The following is a 20,651-nucleotide window of genomic DNA, read 5'->3' on the forward strand; positions in this document are numbered from 1 at the left end:
CAACAAACATAACAAAAAAAAAAAAACCTCATAGATCTGAGTCGGATGTGTATCAAAGTGAGTTGTCTCTGTTCTTAATTGTCATGCTGTGTTAGTTTATGGCACAGTGTTTTGTTTTTTTCCACAGCAGTGTGTTTCTGTACGCAGTGCTGCAGTTGATAAAACACCAGAGAACTGTCCGCCAAGTAACTGCTAATAAAGAGATAAACCTCATCATTAAATCTAAAATGTTGGCGAGCCCATATCTGGAATGTTTGACTGAAGGCTGATCCAGGGGGATTTCAGGGTTTCCACAGTGATGGAAAGTGTGGAAATGTGAGTGAATTTTTCCAGACCAGGAAAAATCATGAATTTATGTAAAATCATCCAAATTTTTGTATTATTTAGAGATTCAAATTCCTCACCCTTTGGCCGAGTATGTCATAGTCCTGCTACAACAACCAACTGGAAAATTAAAGCTGCAGAATCAGGTGAAAAAAAAAACAACACCAGGATGTGAAAATGCACACGTTCCTTCTGCAGCTCTCCTGTTGAAAATGAAAGACTAAATAAAGATGAACCGGCTGTTCTTTTACAGGGTTTCTGCAGTCATTAAAAGTCATTAAATAGATTTTGTGAAAATTAAGGCCTTAAATGGCATTAAAAAGGCATTAAAAATTAAATACACTTGATGGAGAAAAAATAGCCTTGTTATTCACGATTTATTTTGATTATATAAACATTTAATAATTTTGATTAGAAGTATAGTGTGATGATTGACAGGTAAAACCCTTTAATTGGCTATTGTTTATGGCCGATACACGAAGTCACAACACCGGATGCTTGGAATGCAACGTGCCGTGAGCATGCTCATGCCGTGGCGAAAGATCGGAAGGAATATTAGCAAATGTCAGAAAAATGGGAAAATGCAAGTTTCAGCAGAAGTGGTTGGAGGAAGAATTATTCAGAATCTAGTTAAAGCCTGTCGACGGTAAACTGTATCTATATATAAAACCATATATAAAACTCTATCTGTAGTTGGACATGGGCATTAAATTTGTTTAAAGCAGCATTAAAAGCATGAAATTAAATTTGCAGATACCTGCAGAAACCCTGTTTTAGTGCTGTTATGGAAAAGTGAAGCCACTTTTCCAAATTTCCACGTCAAGACACAGAATAGAGCAGCAGAGTCATGTCCAGCTTGCGTCTGACAGTCTCATCAGTGATTGGTACGTACAGCTGTCAATCGTATACAGGGTGGGGAAGCAAAATTTACAATATTTTGAGGCAGGGATTGAAAGACAGTGTATGACCAATTAGTTTATTGAAAGTCATGAGAATTTGTTTGCCACAAGAAAATTTACATCATAGAAAATGTTTTTATTCTATGTGTCCTCCTTCTTTCTCAATAACTGCCTTCACACGCTTCCTGAAACTTGCGCAAGTGTTCCTCAAATATTCGGGTGACAACTTCTCCCATTCTTCTTTAATAGTATCTTCCAGACTTTCTCATAATAGTTTTGCTCATAGTCATTCTCTTCTTTACATTATAAACAGTCTTTATGGACACTCCAACTATTTTTGAAATCTCCTTTGGTGTGACGAGTGCATTCAGCAAATCACACACTCTTTGACGTTTGCTTTCCTGATTACTCATATGGGCAAAAGTTTCTGAAAAGGTATGGATAATAGTGGTAGGTATGATTATGACATCAATATATGTTTGGTTTCAAAACAATTGACGTAGTGCCTGCTGAGAAAAAACAACTAAATGTTCATTGTAAATTTTGCTTCCCCACCCTGTATGTGACCCACCTACTTGTCTGAAAACAAGTGTAATCGGACAAAACTGGGCCATCAAGGGGTAGATTTTCTGCAGCCTGGAAACACTCTTATGTCCTCTCAGACCATTTGAATTATAATGTACTGAAAAACTGCCACTTTAAACCTAAAAATATATTGGTGAAGAAGCGTACCCCTTCTATTTTTGTCACCTTTTTCACCTCTGATGAGTCCGATTTAGACAGTATAATGAAAAAAGTGAAAGATGGAGTATACCTCGGGGTTTTCCCTAAGTTTGCACTGGGCTCTGGTGGCTTTTTGTGGTCAGTTATGCCTAAAACAATACGTTTACCATCCTTTTGGAAATAGCATATTAGTTTAATAGTTTTTGAGATAATGCCATTAAATTTGACAAGAATATCTGACTCTTGGCGTTTAGTGTTAACGCAATAATAAACTCAAGGCCACTTCAGTTCACGTACTTGAAGGCTGTGGACATTATTATTGGTCCTTGAAAGGTTTTAAATAATATTTGTAAAAATGTGTGGAAACCCTGAATATTCTTTCAGTCCGATCCAAACAGTCATGTTGTATTAAAAGATGGGACATGTCTGTAAAAGCCTGTCCCTTTATTTGCCTCTACATTAAAATTCCTTTAAGCCAGAATGAAAGCTCAGTGTGTCAGGCAGCAGTTACCGTAGATGTTTTATTAATACAGCAAAGTTTCACCCATTCTAATCGAAGGCTTTCACCCTCGTTTATTGGTCTGAATCGTGAACCAGTACATTTTCTTAAAGCCACAAACCATAATCAGTCACCAAACAGAGGCTTGGACACACAGACTAACTGCATGTCCTCTGCAAAATAATAGAAATTGCACTTTACCCTGGTGTTGTGTCTAACTCTGGAGTCTGATCTGACTGAGATCATTGTTGTGCCTCTGATTAAACTCATTCTCCACTTTGCATGTATCCCATCACCTTTTAGGTTTTATAAAATGCAAGACTTTCAAAATAAGAAGACATAATGTATCAATAAAAACCATAATAAAATAAAGACTTTTTCTCTCTTATACTATTGAAATAAATACTTTTTAAATAAATATTTGAACTATACTGTATGTCACAATTACATTCCCCCTTAAGAAATAATCTTTCCTGAATAGATATTCTCTATTTTCTATAGAACAGCAATTGATAAAAATGCATCAATACTTGTCACAGACTTTCCACCATGACACTTGGATATGATTAAATAAGTGTGTTTACAGAGAACGCCTCAATAATCACTTTTTATCACTACACGTTCATATCCAGGTAAAACTCTGGAAGGCAGAATCAGCAGTGTGATGTTAAAAAAAAAAAGGACTTTTATTGTGAAACTATATCCAAACTAATGAAAATAAAAGCACTTTGCCCTTTTCTCCCAACGCAGAAAGATGAAACTTTTCGGTGGAGACTGTTCCACAGATTATTTCTGGGCGTTAAACATCACACCGCTCGCTCTACATTCCAATAGAATCTAGTTCACTTTCATCAAAACTCATGGCTTGTTTTTGCTACAGACGAAAAAAGCAAGTTACCAGACAAAATACTTAAAATGCTCGAACATATTGAAATGTAGGTGGTGCGTTTTCTTCACAAACCGTCACACTATGGAGTTGTTTAAGTCGGTGTTAAGTTGAACGGCTGGTAGTAAGTAGTGGATGTAAACAGGGATCTGGCCGTATAAACTTCATTTAAGGTCATAAGTCAAAACACCATGTCCTCTGCTTGTTTTGCTTCCCTTATGTGGCCATAAAACTGCTTACAGTACTGTAAGAGTGTGACAGAGTGAAGAATTGCCCGGCGTCCTTGAACGCATCAGAGCCCCCCCACTCAGGACAGGTTTGACAGTTACTGCCTACAGACGGGAACACAGAAAAGCACTGCACGTACAATACGATACGAACAAGATTACTATGATTCCTCAGGCAAAAAGGGGGGACATCATGAGTCAAACCGGATGCTGAGATTCTCGGTGGTTTACTGTGGATGTGGACGGTGAAGCAGAGGATCAGAGTGGGGGAAGTGAGCACAGGAGTGAAGGATGTGCAGAACTAGTGTCAGGTGTGTGTGGTAGTACTGGAGGAACCCTGATGGACGGGGTCTTAATGGATGTTGACATGAATGGATATGGCTGGACTGAAGGGACACTGATTATGGGATGGAACACAGCGCCAGAGTTAAGGAAGGAAATGATGAATGAGCTGACAACGATGTTCTTATGCTAACGTTTTGGTCTCGGTCCTCTATATTTCTCTGTCCATCTCCGTCGCAGTTCCACGCCCTGCTCGTCTCCGCCCACCCCCACCTCATTCCGTCCATCGGTCTCGGATCCGGCGTCGGCTGGGACTCCGCCGCGGACCCCGGCTCGCTCCCCGCGAGACTGCGGCATCAGAACAGGCTCCCGGGCCCCCAGGTGGCGTTGTGGACCAGGCAGGTGCAGCACTGTATGGCCTGCCACCAGCTTTGGCAGTTCAAGGGCTCCACGTTGGCCTTGGCCATCATCACTTTGGAGCTGGAGGCGCTGACGCCCGACTGGTTCTCCGTCTTCACTGACCTGATGAAGAAAGCACAAGTAAGAGAACTGCACAGGCCCACTCTGCTTTGTATCTATTTATCTGCCTTTTTATCCTCTGGGGGGGGCATATACAGACTATTGTTTTATTTCCAGAGCACACGTGGGAAATTATTTAAGACTTTTTTTCACCAAACTCACAGTTTTTGCTATTCTGAGTCATCTGTTTGTCTTTTTTCTATGCATGTTGTGTGTCATTTCCTCATTTTGTGACACTGTTCAACTGGGTGAAGCAGCAGATTTTACAGCAGCTCAGACGATGAAGAAATACAGGGTGTCCACAGTGTGTGTCTTTACAATTTAGAACATTTCTTACAAAAGCAACTCAGATATGTTAATCAGATTTGTTCTAATTACTCAGTGGTTATCAAGGTTTTTAATCACATTGTAGGATCATGTGCAGTTGAAACACTGGCCCATTTTTCTTCAATGAGAGGTTAAGTACTACAAATGTTGACTTTTGACTGAATATGTAGCACCACAACTGGATGACCTTCAACCAATGCTAAACTACAGCCAACATGGCAGGAAATCCAGTACCTTCTTGATGTGCATCTAATAGTGTCCATATAAAGGTGGATTAAAATTAAGCAAAATAACCTTCAGTATCTACTTTTCATTTTATAATAATTTACACAGATTTGTCTATTCATTTGCTTGTAATAAATTGTGATACATTTGTTAAATTGTAAAGACAGCCATAGAAGAAAAACACATTTATTTACTAAGATTTTCACCAAGTTAATGATTGAATGAGTTGGATCTTGAAATAAAACCACTGCTAAGCCCTGTAGTTACATTTCTACAGATTTGTTCCCTACAGTTAGTTAAAAGGCTGCCCTTTTATCTATCATTCATGTCACAGTAGAGAGAACAATGCATCATAAACCACCCCCACAGTCGACAGCACGATATCCAAACAGGGACTGGAATGCTAATAGAATGCCTAGAGAAAGCAGGTTAAAATCTGTCAAGGGATTATTTTTGTATTTGACAGGAAAACAAGTGAGTCTGTGACACAAGAGAAGTTATAACAATCATTCCAATTAAAGAAAGACAATAGAAAACTTAAGTTGCGTTCTCCCCAGCAGGGGAGTTGGTGCACATTTTCCACTAAACATGCAAATACATCAGTGGAAAAGGTTTTTGGACACTTAGAATTTTATACCATCTCAGATATTATCATGAAATGTTTGAGGAAAAATCTTTTGTGTTTCTAAAGGTGTGGCTGCATCAGACAGACACAAACTAATGCAAGTGAGTTGGGGTTTTTTGTGAATTATTAACTAAAAAAATAACAACTAAATGACAATTTCCACATGTCATGTCCGGGAAGTGTTTCATTATATGGATGAAATATCCAGTCAATAAAGGGAATAGAGCATGTGCAGAAGGAGCATGTGGGTTTGGAGAATAGAACAATACTTCAATGACAATTCAATGATTTAATAGGGATTCTTAATTCAATATATCACAAATACATTGAGTGTCCAGAAACTTTTTCCGTCACTGTAAACTGAAATGAAGAGACAAGTTAACCCTTTAGGCACCAGGGTTTTTTTTGTTAGTTTGTTTGCTTGTTGGTTTTTTTTCCAAAAAAATATAAAATTTTGATATCAAGATTACAAAAAGCGGTTTCAGTTACATTGCTTATCGCAACATTGCGACTTTGGCGCTTAAATGGTTAACTGTTGAAAGCTCTTTTTAGCCGCTGCAGTTATAGATTACATTTGGAAGCATAATATTCAGTTTGCATGATGACCAAACGCTTACTAAGCAAATGTACTGTTGGTCTTTGACTTAGTGGTGTCAACTCAGATCCAGTTTTGTTCCTGCTGATGTTTCATGTCTTGTTGCCTGTACTAATTTTCACTCTGTAGCTTCACATCATTGTGGATTCTTTATCCTGCTGCTAGTGCATCCGAACATATGGAATTTTTCAGTTTTTTGGTAGTAAGTGGAGTTGAAAAGGAGGCAATGCAATGTTGTCTCCTCTTAACTTTAATGACTGTCTAAATCCAGACCACTGCCCACATTTTGAGAGAAGAAACACACAATATTTCACCTGTGGTCACTTTCTTTGACAGTGAAAACAGGTGGTTTATGTTCATGTGTGATCCTCTTGTGTCCCAGGTCGACAGCGTGGAGTTCATTCACTGCAAAGAGACGGTGGACGAGTACCTCCACAGTCTGGAGTTCTCCCTACCCGCCAACGCCGTCTACATCCTGGACGGTGGCCTGATCCGGGCCGAACGAGTGTGGAGCATCCGTCAGTCCAGACGGGAGCGGGGGGGCACAGAGCAGGGGGACCTCGACGAGTACTACGACGGTTTCAGGTGTCTGTACAACGAGGAGGCGGCGGCCCCGGGGCCCGAGGGATGTGACGCCGAGGGTTTGTTTGATTCTCAGCAGAAAGACGTCTCCCCCTGTCCACCACTCCACCCCGCTGTCCCTGAGTAGGACGTCAACTCACACCGTCCACGTTTAGGAGTCACAATACTGTGATTTTAGAGCAAGGTCCAGATTTTTCAGTTTCAAACTTCCATTCACTGCAGATCCAGACATTACTTACCTGTCGTGGAAGGAGTCTTTTAGTGGAGACATCATGTTTTGTCTTTAATATTATTTTAGTCTCTTCTGCACATTGTCCCCATCCATATATGAACGTGGAAGTGTATGAATCAGTGTAGGAGTTCAACTCTTACTCAGACTCCAGAGCCTGTTACTTACATGGATAAGAACAGTCTGGAGTTACTGATTCTCAACAGGATGTTTCTGTGTGAGGCAGAACTATGGGTCCAGGTTCTCTGTTAATGATGCCATTTTTCCTCATTTTTTAACCTACCTGTCCTTTTTTATATCTGCCACAAATCAAGGATAACTTGTGTGTGTTTGCGAGTCAGTAATGGCGTTTTTTTACGTTCTGAGGGTTGATCCAGATTTAGTTTGAGTATCTTGGTGCTCCGGTTCCTCCCAGAGCCTCTTAGCACTTTGAGATCACAAGCTTTTTTAAAAAAAAAAAAAACAATTGCAAATAATTATATTTTTTCAGAAGTCTTTATTATTTTAATCTTTCACTTACTTATACTAAACATGTTTTTTGTGCTGTTTAAATTTATTTACCATTATTTACAAAAGTTACTGTTGACAAAAAAAAAGCTTTAATTTCATAACTAAATGCTGCAAATGTTTATTTGATTACTATGCTTTTCAGTCTGTGTTACTTTACTTTATGCAGCCGTTACATCCACAAAGAAAAGGTGGAGGCCTTTCCATTTACCTCTGTTCACTTTAATAGCACACAGGGAGATCAGATCAACACTAGTCGAAAGCAGAAAGACAAATGTTTTGTGGCATCATGAGATTACCTGATAAATGACTAAAGATTTTTTTTTTTCTTAAGTCAGATTTTAATTTAACATATTGCCCAACAGCATTATTAGCGGTAATGATAAAGCTCATGTTCTAGTGTTTAAAATGAATATTTAATTTAATAAGCTAAATGAATTAGGATGAGATTTACAGGGTACCAACAGATTTGACTCATATCTGATGAATAAACCACAGTGGGAACAAAATATGATCCAGTGCGACTACATTTAGTGTTGACTGTTGGATCTTCACTCCTAGACATTCAACCTGCTGACTGTCTTCAGATGACCATCGGTCCCATCGTATCCATAATGTGAACTGGTTACTGTTTGTTTCTTTTGAGTATCTTCCATCCATCCAGTCAGACTGGGTGCTACATCGACCAATGTTAGTTTTGTTATTCTGTACCATATTACTTCACATACTGAGGCAGCTATCTCTTCCTGTTTTGACCACAGAAATAAAGCTACGACTTGAAAAGTCTAACATGGTGTGTTGTGGTTTTGTCAGTTCAAAAAGGAAGCAAGAATCAGGCCAGAGACACCTGCTCATGTTGGGAAGGTCGCCAGGTTTAGTCCTGAGCCAGATGGAGGAAATAACAACTGACACTGATCCCAACTGGTAGTGAAGGACTCCAAGTCCACAAATGGAAACGGAAAGAACACCAGCAATTATACTGATGTCATTTAGCTTCTGTCACAGACAATAACATTAATTTAATATTAGGTTCTACATCTGATTGTTGGGCTACATTCACTGCAAAAAAAAAATATATATATATATACAGGGTGTCCCATAAGTCTCCATACATAGGAAAAATAAACGTTTCTTGACATAAACCATTTTTATTTATATAATATGCTCTATATGACTGCCATTTTGTCGGGAACACATTTCAATGCGTGTCTGCTGAAGAACTATAAAGAAGAAATATAAAGAAATACATGTTAGAACCATATATGTATGGAATGTATTATGCCTCCTATGTATGGAGACTTATGGGACACCCTGTATATAGATCTCCTGTTTATCATTGCTCTGCATGAATCTAAATATGTTTTAGGCTCATGTTTCCTTAATTTTGGACTTCTTACTGATGTAAGATCTTTAATTTCAAGGACCACTTTCATTTTCTCTATCAAGGAGAATGTGATCTAGCTAGCAGTGGCAAAATGTGCTCTTAGCATTGTACTTTGACAATATTGTTTCTTTTATATAAACACGTTTATGAATATTAGCATTGGTCTTATAAATTCACCATTATTTTAACCAAAACAACAGTTTTGTAGAAACTTAAATGCTTCTACATGTTGGAGGGGTTGCAGGGACACAGAGGCAAACCTCATCCACATTTTTTGGTTCTGTTTGAAAATTACAACTTTTTGGAAAGATGTTGGGTTTTTAATTACAGCAACCCACTTTGTCACTATTGTTAGGAGATCTTCCTGATGATTTGACAATAAGTGATAAATACCTTCTAAAAACCTTTGGTGCTGCAGCAAAAAAAACAATCACTCGTAAATGGCTTCAACTTGATCCACCGGTGCTGAAGGACTGATTGAAAATTGTTGATGAAATTCACAAAATGGAGAGATTAACATTTATGCAGAGGCTGCAAGCTGAACATTTCATAATAAGATGGGGCAAATGGATTAGTTTCTTTAAATATAATTGTGTTGTTTGTCTCATAGTCCTGTGAAATGCTTTATAAACTTCTGCTCTAAAAATTCAATTAGGTAACTTGATTGCTAGTTCATAACAGTAACCTAAATTATCATTACTATTAGATTGTGACTATTATCTGTTGCCGATTGTTGTTTATGTTCTGTATGACAAAATGATAAAAACAAAAAAAAAAAAAGAAAACTAATTGTAAAAAAAAAAATCTGCTTTATTTTAACCATTTGGCAGCGACAGCGTAGCAAATAAAAAAAATGGGGAGGTGAATTTTCAACAGGAAACGTCCTGAAGGTGAAGGCATTTGATTTTGGCATTTCTATAGCTCCAATGATAAAGTTATGACGTTAAATAAGATATAGGCAAAAAATATGAAAAATATCAAGTCACTTAGTGCTTCTAATTTTAATCTGATGACTGTTACTTGTTGTGAACACTGATTTTCATTCTATCTTATCTCATTTTCATCTTATCATGTCATGATGTAAATGGCTGGAGTCTTGTTTTTTTCTACAACACAATGTTTGTCAGAATGTTTGAATTAAACACAACTTATCTAACACTGAGAACCTCGTAAACACTGTCAGATATAAGGCCTATCTCAAATCCAGGAGGAGTGAAACATGTTGTAGTGTGTATTGAACAGACTGCCACAGGCCCATTATCTTTGTGAGCAGAGTGTTGATGTCGAATACAGAGAACAGCGAGCTCTGAACAGATTGTATGTCTGGACGAGATCCAGCCAACCAGCAGGTGGCGGACAGAATAATAATGGTATTGGACAGATCCTGGCTGCAGTAAACCGAACCATTACAACAGGAAGGAGATCCCAGGTCGGAGCTGCGTCAGTGAACTGTAAAACTGACATTCATTACAAGCAGGAAGATAAATTTAGACTTAAAGTAACTGCAGGCCAGTTTATAATGGAAAATACTCATAATAATGTATGAAATAAATCCTCAGTGACAGAGGAGAAAGCTAGTTATGTGATGGATGAGCTTTGTATCTCCTGAATTTTAATACTTGAGGCACAAACTGGGTCTATCCAAACACACCGGTCGATTTTTGAGTCTGTCTGAACCACAGCAGTGAAAAATCTGTAAAACATTTTACAACTGCAGACTAGTAAATATAAAACTAAAGAGGAAAGAAGTGACTTTTTATATATTACATATGAGCTTCAGTGAGGAGACACAACAGGAATATAAATTAAATATACAGGGTAGGGAAGCAAAATTTACAATATTTTGAGGCAGGGCTTGAAAGACAGTGTATGACTAGTTAGTTTATTGAAAGTCATGAGAATTTATTTGCCACAAGAAAACTGACATAATAGAAAATGTTTTTATTCTATGTGTCCTCCTTCTTTCTCAATAACTGCCTTCACACGCTTCCTGAAACTTGCGCAAGTGTTCCTCAAATATTTGGGTGACAACTTCTCCCATTCTTCTTTAATAGTATCTTTATAAAAGTCGACATTGCTGTGTGATGTTCTATTGGTAGCATGTTCTAAAACGCCTCAAATAGCAGAATCCAGAGGGTTTAGATCTGGGCTAGAAGGCGGCCATAAACATGATTCCCAAAAATTGCTAAAGTTGGATTTGTTGCTGTTGTCAACAAGTGTTTTGGTGTTCTTGTGTAAGAGTTTAACTTCAAATCATATTTTACTGCATTTCTAACGGTCTTGTTGTCTACCTCAAGTTCAATTGCCATTTTTCTCATGGATTTGGTTGGATCCTTTAGGATTTTGGATTTGAGAGCTTTAATAAAAGCTTTGGTACATTTTTTGTTGCTTCCTCCACTTCCAGACTTTCTCGTAATAGTTTTGCTCATAGTCATTCTCTTCTTTCCATTATAAACAGTCTTTATGGACACTCCAACTATTTTTGAAATCTCCTTTGGTGTGACGAGTGCATTCAGCAAATCACACACTCTTTGACGTTTGCTTTCCTGATTACTCATCTGGGCAAAAGTTTCTGAAAAGGTATGGATAATAGTGTTAGGTATGATTATGACATCAATATATGTTTGGTTTCAAAACAATTGACGTAGTGCCTGCTGAGAAAAAACAACTAAATGTTCATTGTAAATTTTGCTTCCCCACCCTATATATATCTGAAAATGTGGTTTATATGTGGACTATTTTCCCCTATTTTCAAAATCTATTATTTTGGTAATGATTACACTAATTTTTTCCCAAAAAACACATTTAAAAGCAGGACTGATGTTGACGCAGCTTAATAACAGTAACATTCACTTCAGTCCAAAATGCTTAAAACTTTTAAAGGCTTGAAATTCTGATTAGATTTTATATTTTTCAGGGAAACACAGACACTTTGAGGAACTTAAACTTGACATAACACGCTTGTTAAACCCCTTTAGCCCTATCAGCCCGCCCGCAGGCCGAAAAAATTATATTAATATTCATCTACTATAAAAATATAATAAATCAGGACAATTACTGTTTTTTTTCAACTTTTGCTCAAAGTTTAGACCCTAATGTTAATAAAAGTACATCAAAAGTATATTTTAGTACAAACTTTAATGTTCAGACATGATTTTTAATGTTTGTGGGGTGAAATATACGCTATTAAAAATCTCCGACACGAACAATTAATTTATGCATATCATCGTCAATCCAGCTGAAAAAAAACAGACGAGGATAAAAAATTCTAATTTCTCTTTTAGTTTGTTACAGTTTACTCAGGCATAGTAATAGATACAATATTTTATTCAATGGGAATAGATTCTGTGAGGTCTCTAAATGTCCATAGACACCAAGAACATCCATATGAACCTTATTATTGTGAAGTAATTCTTCATTTACTTTGGGTATGTCTTTTTAGGCATTTTTCCCCTGAAAATATGGTTAGGATTAAACAGGTTAATGGTTCAGAGAACAGGCTGCTCTTGTCACAACTCAGTAGTTAGTTGGTTTACCTGTGTCCAACATGATCAAAAAACACTAAAGAAGGAATGGGCAACTGGTTCAAAGTGAAAAACAAACATGATAAAAACAGACCAGAAAGAATATTCTGAAAATGATCCAAATTGTCTTGTGTTAAGGAGGAAAATCTACCTCCACGGGAAACAAATTTTACTTGTCTAGATATGTCAAAAGTAGAATGAAAGTTAATCTATTGACAGACCATAATAATTCAAAAAGACGTCAACACTTACAGTAACATCATATTCTTATATAGAGAGGTTGAACAAATGGTTTCACTCTTAAAATACAGAAAATAATCGCTTTCCTCTGTTGGGATATTATATAAACTGCAGTTTTAGCTTATTTAAATTATAATGAGGTTTCCATGACAATATTTTGTTTATGAAAAAAGTGGATGCTCTAGAAATAGGGCTTCTTTACTTTGTTGAAATTATCTTTTTCCCACTGTTTTTTCAGTAGTTGAACATTCTACATGGAAAAGATGTTAAATTTATATCAACCTAATCACGTCTTTAAGCCAAAACACTACAGAGGTTTATCTTTTCAAAGGGTTAATCAACTTTCTCTGGAATTTTTTGCCCAAATTTTAGAATTACTTGTTGTTGAATAAATACAAAATACACTACGTTCACTGGAAAAATCAAAATCTTACCAAGTGTATTTTTCTCATTTCTAGTCAAAATATTTCTTTACACTTAAAATAAGACATAATCCCCAAAAGAGTAACTTCTGAGTGAGATAGAAGAACTTATTTTTAGACAATAGATCTTGAAAATCTCATTTCAAGAAATCTTACCAAGATTAGTTTTACTTGAATAATAAGTAATAGTAAGTTTTCCTTTATTTTATTTTATTCTATTTTTTTTTTTATGTGCTATTTTCTTACTTGCTGTTTTTAATCACCTTTTACATGTTTCTTTTATGTTTTAAATGTGTTTCTTTTTGTTTCTTTTATTTCAATGTCCTGTGTGAAGCACCTTGAATTGCCTTGTTGCTGAAATGTGCTATACAAATAAACTTGCCTTGCCTTGAATTAAGCAAAAAAAAAAACAAATCTTCAATTAAGAAAAAAAAAATCTGCCAATGGAACAAGTGAGAATTATCTTTGTAAGATTTCTTGAACTAAGATTTTCAAGATCTATTGTCTAAAAATAAGTTCTTATATCTCACTGAAAAGTTACTCTTTAGGTGATTGGCTTATTTTAAGCGTGATGAGATATTTTGACTATATGAGAAAAATATACTCGGTCAGATTTAGATTTTTGCAGTGTAGCGTCTCTGACAGTAACAGAAAGTACATGAAGTGAGGAAGCAGCTGTTGTGACGTAGCCGTGTGGTTTTCTATAAAGAGCAACAGTCATCTGCAGTTGCACCAGTGACAGTTACAGGCCCCTAACTCAGATGTTTCATGTCTTTCATACACAAACTCACATCCTCAGATAGTCATTCAAATGTGTCTTTTTCTCCCATACTGTTTCTTGGATCAATATCAATATGAGGTGCCTGTGGTGTTCCCCAGCAGAATACAACCATGAACACACTGCAAAACAATGGAATTCTGGGGTTTTATTATGAGTATTATGAACCTGTACACATATGTCAGAACAATTTTAAACCTTGTGAAATGTGATTTTAATATTTTATACAATTCTTTGAGGGGATGTACATGATTTGTGCATGTCCCTGACACTGCCCTTAGTGAGATTAACAAGTAAAAATTAAATTACTTTTTAGATGTCATCATACTCAAGTTTTTTTTAATTTTTTTTTTTATAAAACAAGTCATTTTTGATCATTTTTATTTTCATATCTAACATTCTACACATATCCTTGAAATTGCTGTCCGCTCTGCCACTTTAGGGGAATCTCCTCTTTAATAAGATGGTTGTTGACATCACTGATGACATCATCATTTTGTGTGTCTTCATTGGAGGTGGAAACACAGTCTACCAGACTATTTACTATTTTCATTTACATTTAAAAATTTTCCTCATTTTGTGTTTGTACTTGGATGTTGTCAAGCTTAGAATGTCCACCCTGTCACCACAAAATATTAATATAAAACTTTTCAGACATTTTAAATATATTTGTTGAACATTACACAGCAGTGCAGAAATCAAAATCTTACAAGTGTATTTCTAGTGAAAATATCTCATCACACTTAAAATAAGACATAATCAGCTAAAGAGTAGCTTTTCAGTGAGATATAACAACTTATTTTTAGACAGTAGAACTTGAAAATCTTACCAAGATAATTTTCACTTGTTCCATTGGCAGATTTTTTTTGCTTAATTCAATTTTGCTTAATTCTTTAAAAAAAAAGAAAAAAAAAATCTGCCAATGGAACAAGTGGTAAGATTTCTTGAAATTAGATTTTCAAGATCTATGGTCTAAAAATAAGTTCTTCTATCTCACTGAAAAGTTACTCCTTAGGTGATTGTCTTATTTTAAGTGTGATGAGATATTTTGACGAGAAATGAGAAAAATACACTTGGTAAGATTTAGAATTTTTCCAGCGAGTCCTCTACAAAGATGACCTACTTCACCAAATCAGGTACAACATGTGGTCATTTAATACTTATTTTAGTCAAAACTGTCCACCCTGTCACTTATTTTTACATGTATTTGTCGGTGACAGGGTGGACATATTTGTTTCATATTTTGTGGTCTGCTTGTGCTTTGTCTGCTTTCAAAAAATGCATTATTTAATGTAGGAGCTTGACCAACATTCACCTAGAGCAGGGGTCTCAAACTCATTTTCTTTCAGGGGCCACATTCAGCCCGATTTGATCTCAAGTGGGCCGGACCAGTAAAATAATAGCATAATAAGCCATAAATAACAACAACTCTATTATACTATGCCCATGAATAATGACAAATTCAAATTTTTGTCTTTGCTTCAGTGCAAAAAAACGCATTAAATTATGAAAATACTTACTTTTATAAACTATCCAAACAAAAAAGATGCAAATAACCTGAAAAACCTGAAATTTCTTAAGAAAAATAAGTGCAATTTAACAATATTATGCCTCAACTTATCATTTATATGTGTGCATTATGGATCAGATCTACAAAGACACTGTTGTTTGTCCGTTAGTCTTGATGACGACCTTGACTTCAGTTTTTGTGGGTCCTGGAGTGGGTTGTCTGCCCTATTTTTACCCTGAAGTATCTTCCACAAAGACATTAAACACCGAGTAACAGGCAGAAAATTGTTAAAATTGTGCTTGGTTTTCTTTAGACATTTCAGGTTGTTCATATTTGTTCAGATTATTCACATTTTGTTTAACGATAGTTTGTAAATGTAAGCATTTTCATAATTTAATGTTATTTTTTGCACTAAAACAAAGACAAAAATTTGAAGTCGTCATTATTTATAGGCACAGTGCAATATTTTTTTCACATCAAACCAAGAAGAAAATATGGAGTCTCTTTTTTTGTAGGTTTTTATGCTAATATCTTACTGTAGATCATATTTGTCTGTATGTGGAACCTGAACTATGGTGAGTTCCACAGCTTTGACTGTGGAATTTTTGCACTTTGCAAATTCATCCCACGGGCCGCATTGGAACCTTTGGTGGGCCGCATTTGGCCCCCGGGCCGCATGTTTGAGACCCCTGACCTAGAGTCTACTTAACACGTTGAACATAAAGTGGAAAATCTCAAGTCTTTTTGGGGACACTTCAAAGACTGAAATGCACCTTATAGCGATACTGACCCTTGTCTCCACCTTTACTGTACACGTGTCGTCCTGCACATGCAAACACACCCAGCTGAGGTCAACGTCTCGGTGGTGAGAGCAGGGAGGCTCGTATGCAAACATCACTCGTCTTTCCAGCCAGGGAATCGCTTTTACAGGAAACGCTGCGTCTCTTTCAAGCCGACAGCTGTTCTGGGATCAGCCGAGGCCGCCACAGCCCCCACGGTGTGTTTTCTTTATATGTGTGTGTGTGTAAGTGAATAAGTGTCATCACCTGCCCCTGGCGTCGCACTTTCATCTCCCTCCCGGTTGAATATCGTCAAACAAATCATGGCAGAGAGACACATCAGAGTCAGGAGGGACGGGTGGAGGAGCAGGAGGAAGGAGGGGGGGTTGCGTTTATTTTCCAACCACAACAGTAAATACAGCTGCTCTCTTCTCCATCTCTGGGTGTAAACTCATCTGCAGCGAGCTGAGGCTATTTTTGGTTTCCTGAACATCCTTGTGTACATACTGGCTTCATGTATGTGTGTGTCCACGGTCACAACACATCACTAATGGATTACAATAGTTACATCACTCATGGACAATGTACAGCGTCATATGTGCTCCTTACAACAATATCCAAAAACTAGTACATTTTGCATATTAAGCTGGCTAAGCTCAGAAAAAAATATTCACATACATTTATTGAGTTAATATGAAACAGCACCAGAATATTGCATATGTTCTTAAGACTAGATTTAGGCTGTCAGTACCTACGTATATGCAATAATATGTACAATATACAGGTACTCGGTTTATTGCTTGTCATAATGTTGTTTATCTGGGCTCTTTCAGAACAGGGGTTTAATCTATTGTGTAACCTGCTTAATCTACATTTCATGATTACATTTCAAACAGTTCAGATAAAAAAACAAAAAAAACAGAAAAAGGTAAGCCTGATTTCAGTACGCTCTGTAAAGCTGTGTTTTCTACATATATTAGGGCTGGGAGATAAAATAATTCTATACTAATGACATGTCATATTCTGTTTGAATTCTCTGCTATAACACTTAGGAAATGTAAATTTTACAACTGAATCCTCTACATTTCTGACACGTTCCGCTGTTTGGCACCTGTTTCTCGTGATCTGAACATAAAATTTCCCAGTTTGGGATCAATAAAGTATATCTATCAATCTAAAGATCAATCCAAAACCATAAGTAACAGGCTTTTACCTCATTCGCACTGTGTTCAATAAACGGTGAATAAGGGTTAAATCCCAAAATCACAGACTACAGTTGTGGTTTTGTTACATCTTTGGTCCTTTTCGTCTCGTAAATGACACTAAAGCTGCAACATCAGGGAAATGGCGTCAAAGATCTAATATCTTATCGTGTCTTTTTAGTGTCTTTTACGTTTTCTTATTGTCGCTCATGTAAATTTTTGTCATGTCAGCAACTTTTTTTGTTTTTCAATGTCTTTTCTTCTTGTTACAAATTATGTAATTTTCATTGTTTCATCTTTTATGTCATTTTCATCTTGTAAATAATGTAAAAGCAACAACATGGAAACAATACAAACAATTTAACAACTTCTTGTTCCTTTTACGTTTTTGTCAAATTACATTTTATGTAGTTTTGCCTTCTTGCATGTTTTACACAATTTCTGGTTTATTAAATCTTTCATGCTTTTTTATTTTGTTGTGTCTTTTACATCATTTTTGTCTCATAGATGATGTAAGTGACAACATGGAAATGACATTACAGATGTAACATCCAGTTGCAATGTCTTAACTGTTTTCCTCTCATTAGGTTTGATATTGTTTAAGTTTCATTTGCTCTTTTTCATTTTGTCTGTGCCTTTAACGTTTTCTTATCACGTCTTACGCAGTTTGCCACATCATGACATTCTCATCTTTTTTGTCTCATCCCATAAACAATGTTTTCTTCTCCACCTCTATGTCATTTAAAAACTTTTATTAGGTTTTTCACATCATGTTCATGTCATAAATGACATAAAAAAGCCGCAAACATGAAAACGACATCAACGACATAATATCTTGGTGCGTCTGTTACATCATTTTCATCTTGTAATGTCGTATACATTGTTCTTCTGTGGTGTTTTTAATGTTTTCCTTTCTTTACATCTTTTGTAGCGCTTGCCTTTTTGCATGTTTTATGAGATTTGTTTTGCTGCGTCTTTTACATCATTTTTGTCTGTAGCGTATTTTATGTCGCTTTTGTGTTACTGCATCTTTTGACACTTTTGCCCTGTTCTTTCATAAACAATTTAAAACCACAATTAATTATAGAAAACTCTGCCTTTAAACTGATATAAAAATGTGTTATGAGGATTATTTGTCCGTTGTATTTCCCAGCCCTAACATAAATACTGAACTGTTTCAAATGTGCCCAACGTGTTACTGACGTACCAAAAGGTCACTGTCTACTTGTGTGTCTGAATGAGAAAGGTCAACACAAAAATAACAGAAATCTTTAAATCACAACATAGAAAAACAAAATGCATATATATCTATATATACATATATATATATATCTATATATATATGTATAAGTGTCCAAATGAAAGATCCTGAAAAAATGAGATGGCCATGGTTGGATCTCTTGCTCTCTTTCACACTTTTCTCCCATGTGGCTTCATGAGCATCATCATCATCATCCTCAGTGTCTTTGGTCCATGTGCACAATGTCAAGATGGAATGTCAAAATAAAACAAACAAACAAATAAACAAACAAATAAAAATAACAGGTGTTGTTGCTATGGTGATGGAGGACAAATCCATGGTCGTGTGTGGGAGGATATACAGCGCCCATAAATTAACTGAAAAACAATGACAAACAATGAAGAAACAAAATAAATTAAATGAATAAACAACTATTAATGAAAATAATGAACAGCAAACTACTTCATTTTGTTAGAGGAAGTTAGAGAAAGTAGAGTGTTTATGTTAGTGAGTAAATAAATGTAAGGCATTACGACTTCATCCAATATACTCCAGTTCATGTGAAGGAAGTGACACATTTTCCCTTTTAGTATCTCTGCGAGCCACTAAAAATCTGAAATATATTAAGTAGATGTTCTTTTCAAATGTTTCCCTACTTAAATCTGCCTCATGAAAACAAAATGGTAGCTCTTTTTGCCACAGAAGCAGTCACACATAGATGATGGAAGCAGCCACATGATGGCGCCACATGTCCTCAAATGAGGTTTTACAAGCTTTAAGAATCAAATGGTCACGTCATTCATAGATCTGCACTGTGCAAAGTCTAACCTCTGCCTCTGGATTATCTTCTGCCTCCCAGACTGTTATTATTAGTACAGGTTCGATCTAAACTTGCAAAGATTTAAAACAAGCTTTGAGGAAATAAGACTCAAAGAAACTGTAGTCCATCTCATGAGTAAGAAAACAGACTGAAGATGTAAAACTAAGAGGAATTTTTTTTTTTTTTACATGAATCATACTGAGACCTGAGAGTTAAAATGCAGGTTGTGCTACAAGATGATACTCTGTGATGACACAGAAATACAATGGACTCTATGCACAGCCCCACTACTTCCTGAACTTCAGGTGGGTCCTTAATTTCCTGTCTTTCATTATTGGACACACTACGACTACTAATTAATTAGTAGTCACAACAAGAAGTAGCAGACACACCTAGATTAATCAGTGTGTCCAATAGTGAGAGAAAGGAAATTAAGGACCCACCTGAAGTTCAGGAAGTAGTGGGGCTGTGCATAGAGTCCATTATGTTCTGTCATTTTTTTGGAGTTTTGGATGATGCTTTGCGTTTTTTATCACAGCACGACTGCAGGAATGTTCCATATACTGGTTACATTTAATCCACTTTTACTATGAATCTTATTTTGCTGAAGTAGATAAAGCTCCAAGTATTCCATGTTTAAAGTCAGTATTTATGTTCAACAAGTATTATATTTAGTTTTGATATTTTTGACCATATTCTATTTACTTTGTTTGCAGTTACTGTTTTTGTCCTTTATATATTGACGTTTTATAGTTTGCCACAAAATAACTGGAGATTTGCACAAAAAGAGAAAAATTATCAAATTTGCCTAGTATATAATTCAATATGTAATACAAAATACACCTTTCTATGTGGGTATTTAATTATATGAACTGAATTTACCGAAAATGCTCCGTATCACAACACGTTTTGCCATCTGGGTACTAAATGGTTCCTTTTGGCAGATAAAACTGGCCTATTTAAAACTGCAACATTTCATCTCAGTGACAAAAAATCTAAATGTAAGCCTAGTTTTACATGTTATGTCTTTTGTGAAACTTTATCACAACATACTGAAACGAACAGAAACCAACCACTGACAGGACTGAATAATATCCAATGTAGCGCAAAAAAAGTATAAATAATGCCAAGTGAATGGCTAAAACCTTCTAAACTGCTGCAGTTATACCTGTTGCATCTCAACTACATCTTATTCAACATCTGAACTGTATTCTGTCTGCATCACCTATTTATAAACCAAGCTTTCGATTGTCTGTTTGTGGGTTTTGTGTCTCCTCCCTCAGGATCCTGAATAATTAGAGCG

The 20,651-nt window shown here is 36.1% G+C and overlaps 1 protein-coding gene across 2 annotated transcripts in view; it reads right to left on the reverse strand.

Annotated features, from left to right (window-relative positions):
* Nucleotides 1–2,547: 2,547 nt before the first annotated feature.
* septin8a (septin 8a) overlaps nt 2,548–20,651 on the reverse strand; it is a 60,324-nt gene continuing 42,220 nt past the window's right edge. The window contains exon 10 of one of the 2 annotated variants that reach the window (XM_030154980.1): nt 2,548–4,362. In XM_030154980.1, the coding sequence (XP_030010840.1) occupies nt 4,197–4,362 (166 nt within the window). In that variant the 3' untranslated portion in view covers nt 2,548–4,196. Of the gene's footprint in view, nt 4,363–16,425; nt 18,906–20,651 lie in introns of those variants that run through there. The other variant, XM_030154981.1, reaches the window with a different exon arrangement.

Source organism: Sphaeramia orbicularis, chromosome 14, assembly GCF_902148855.1.
Source record: "Sphaeramia orbicularis chromosome 14, fSphaOr1.1, whole genome shotgun sequence".
In the NCBI taxonomy this organism is placed as follows: Eukaryota; Metazoa; Chordata; class Actinopteri; order Kurtiformes; family Apogonidae; genus Sphaeramia; species Sphaeramia orbicularis.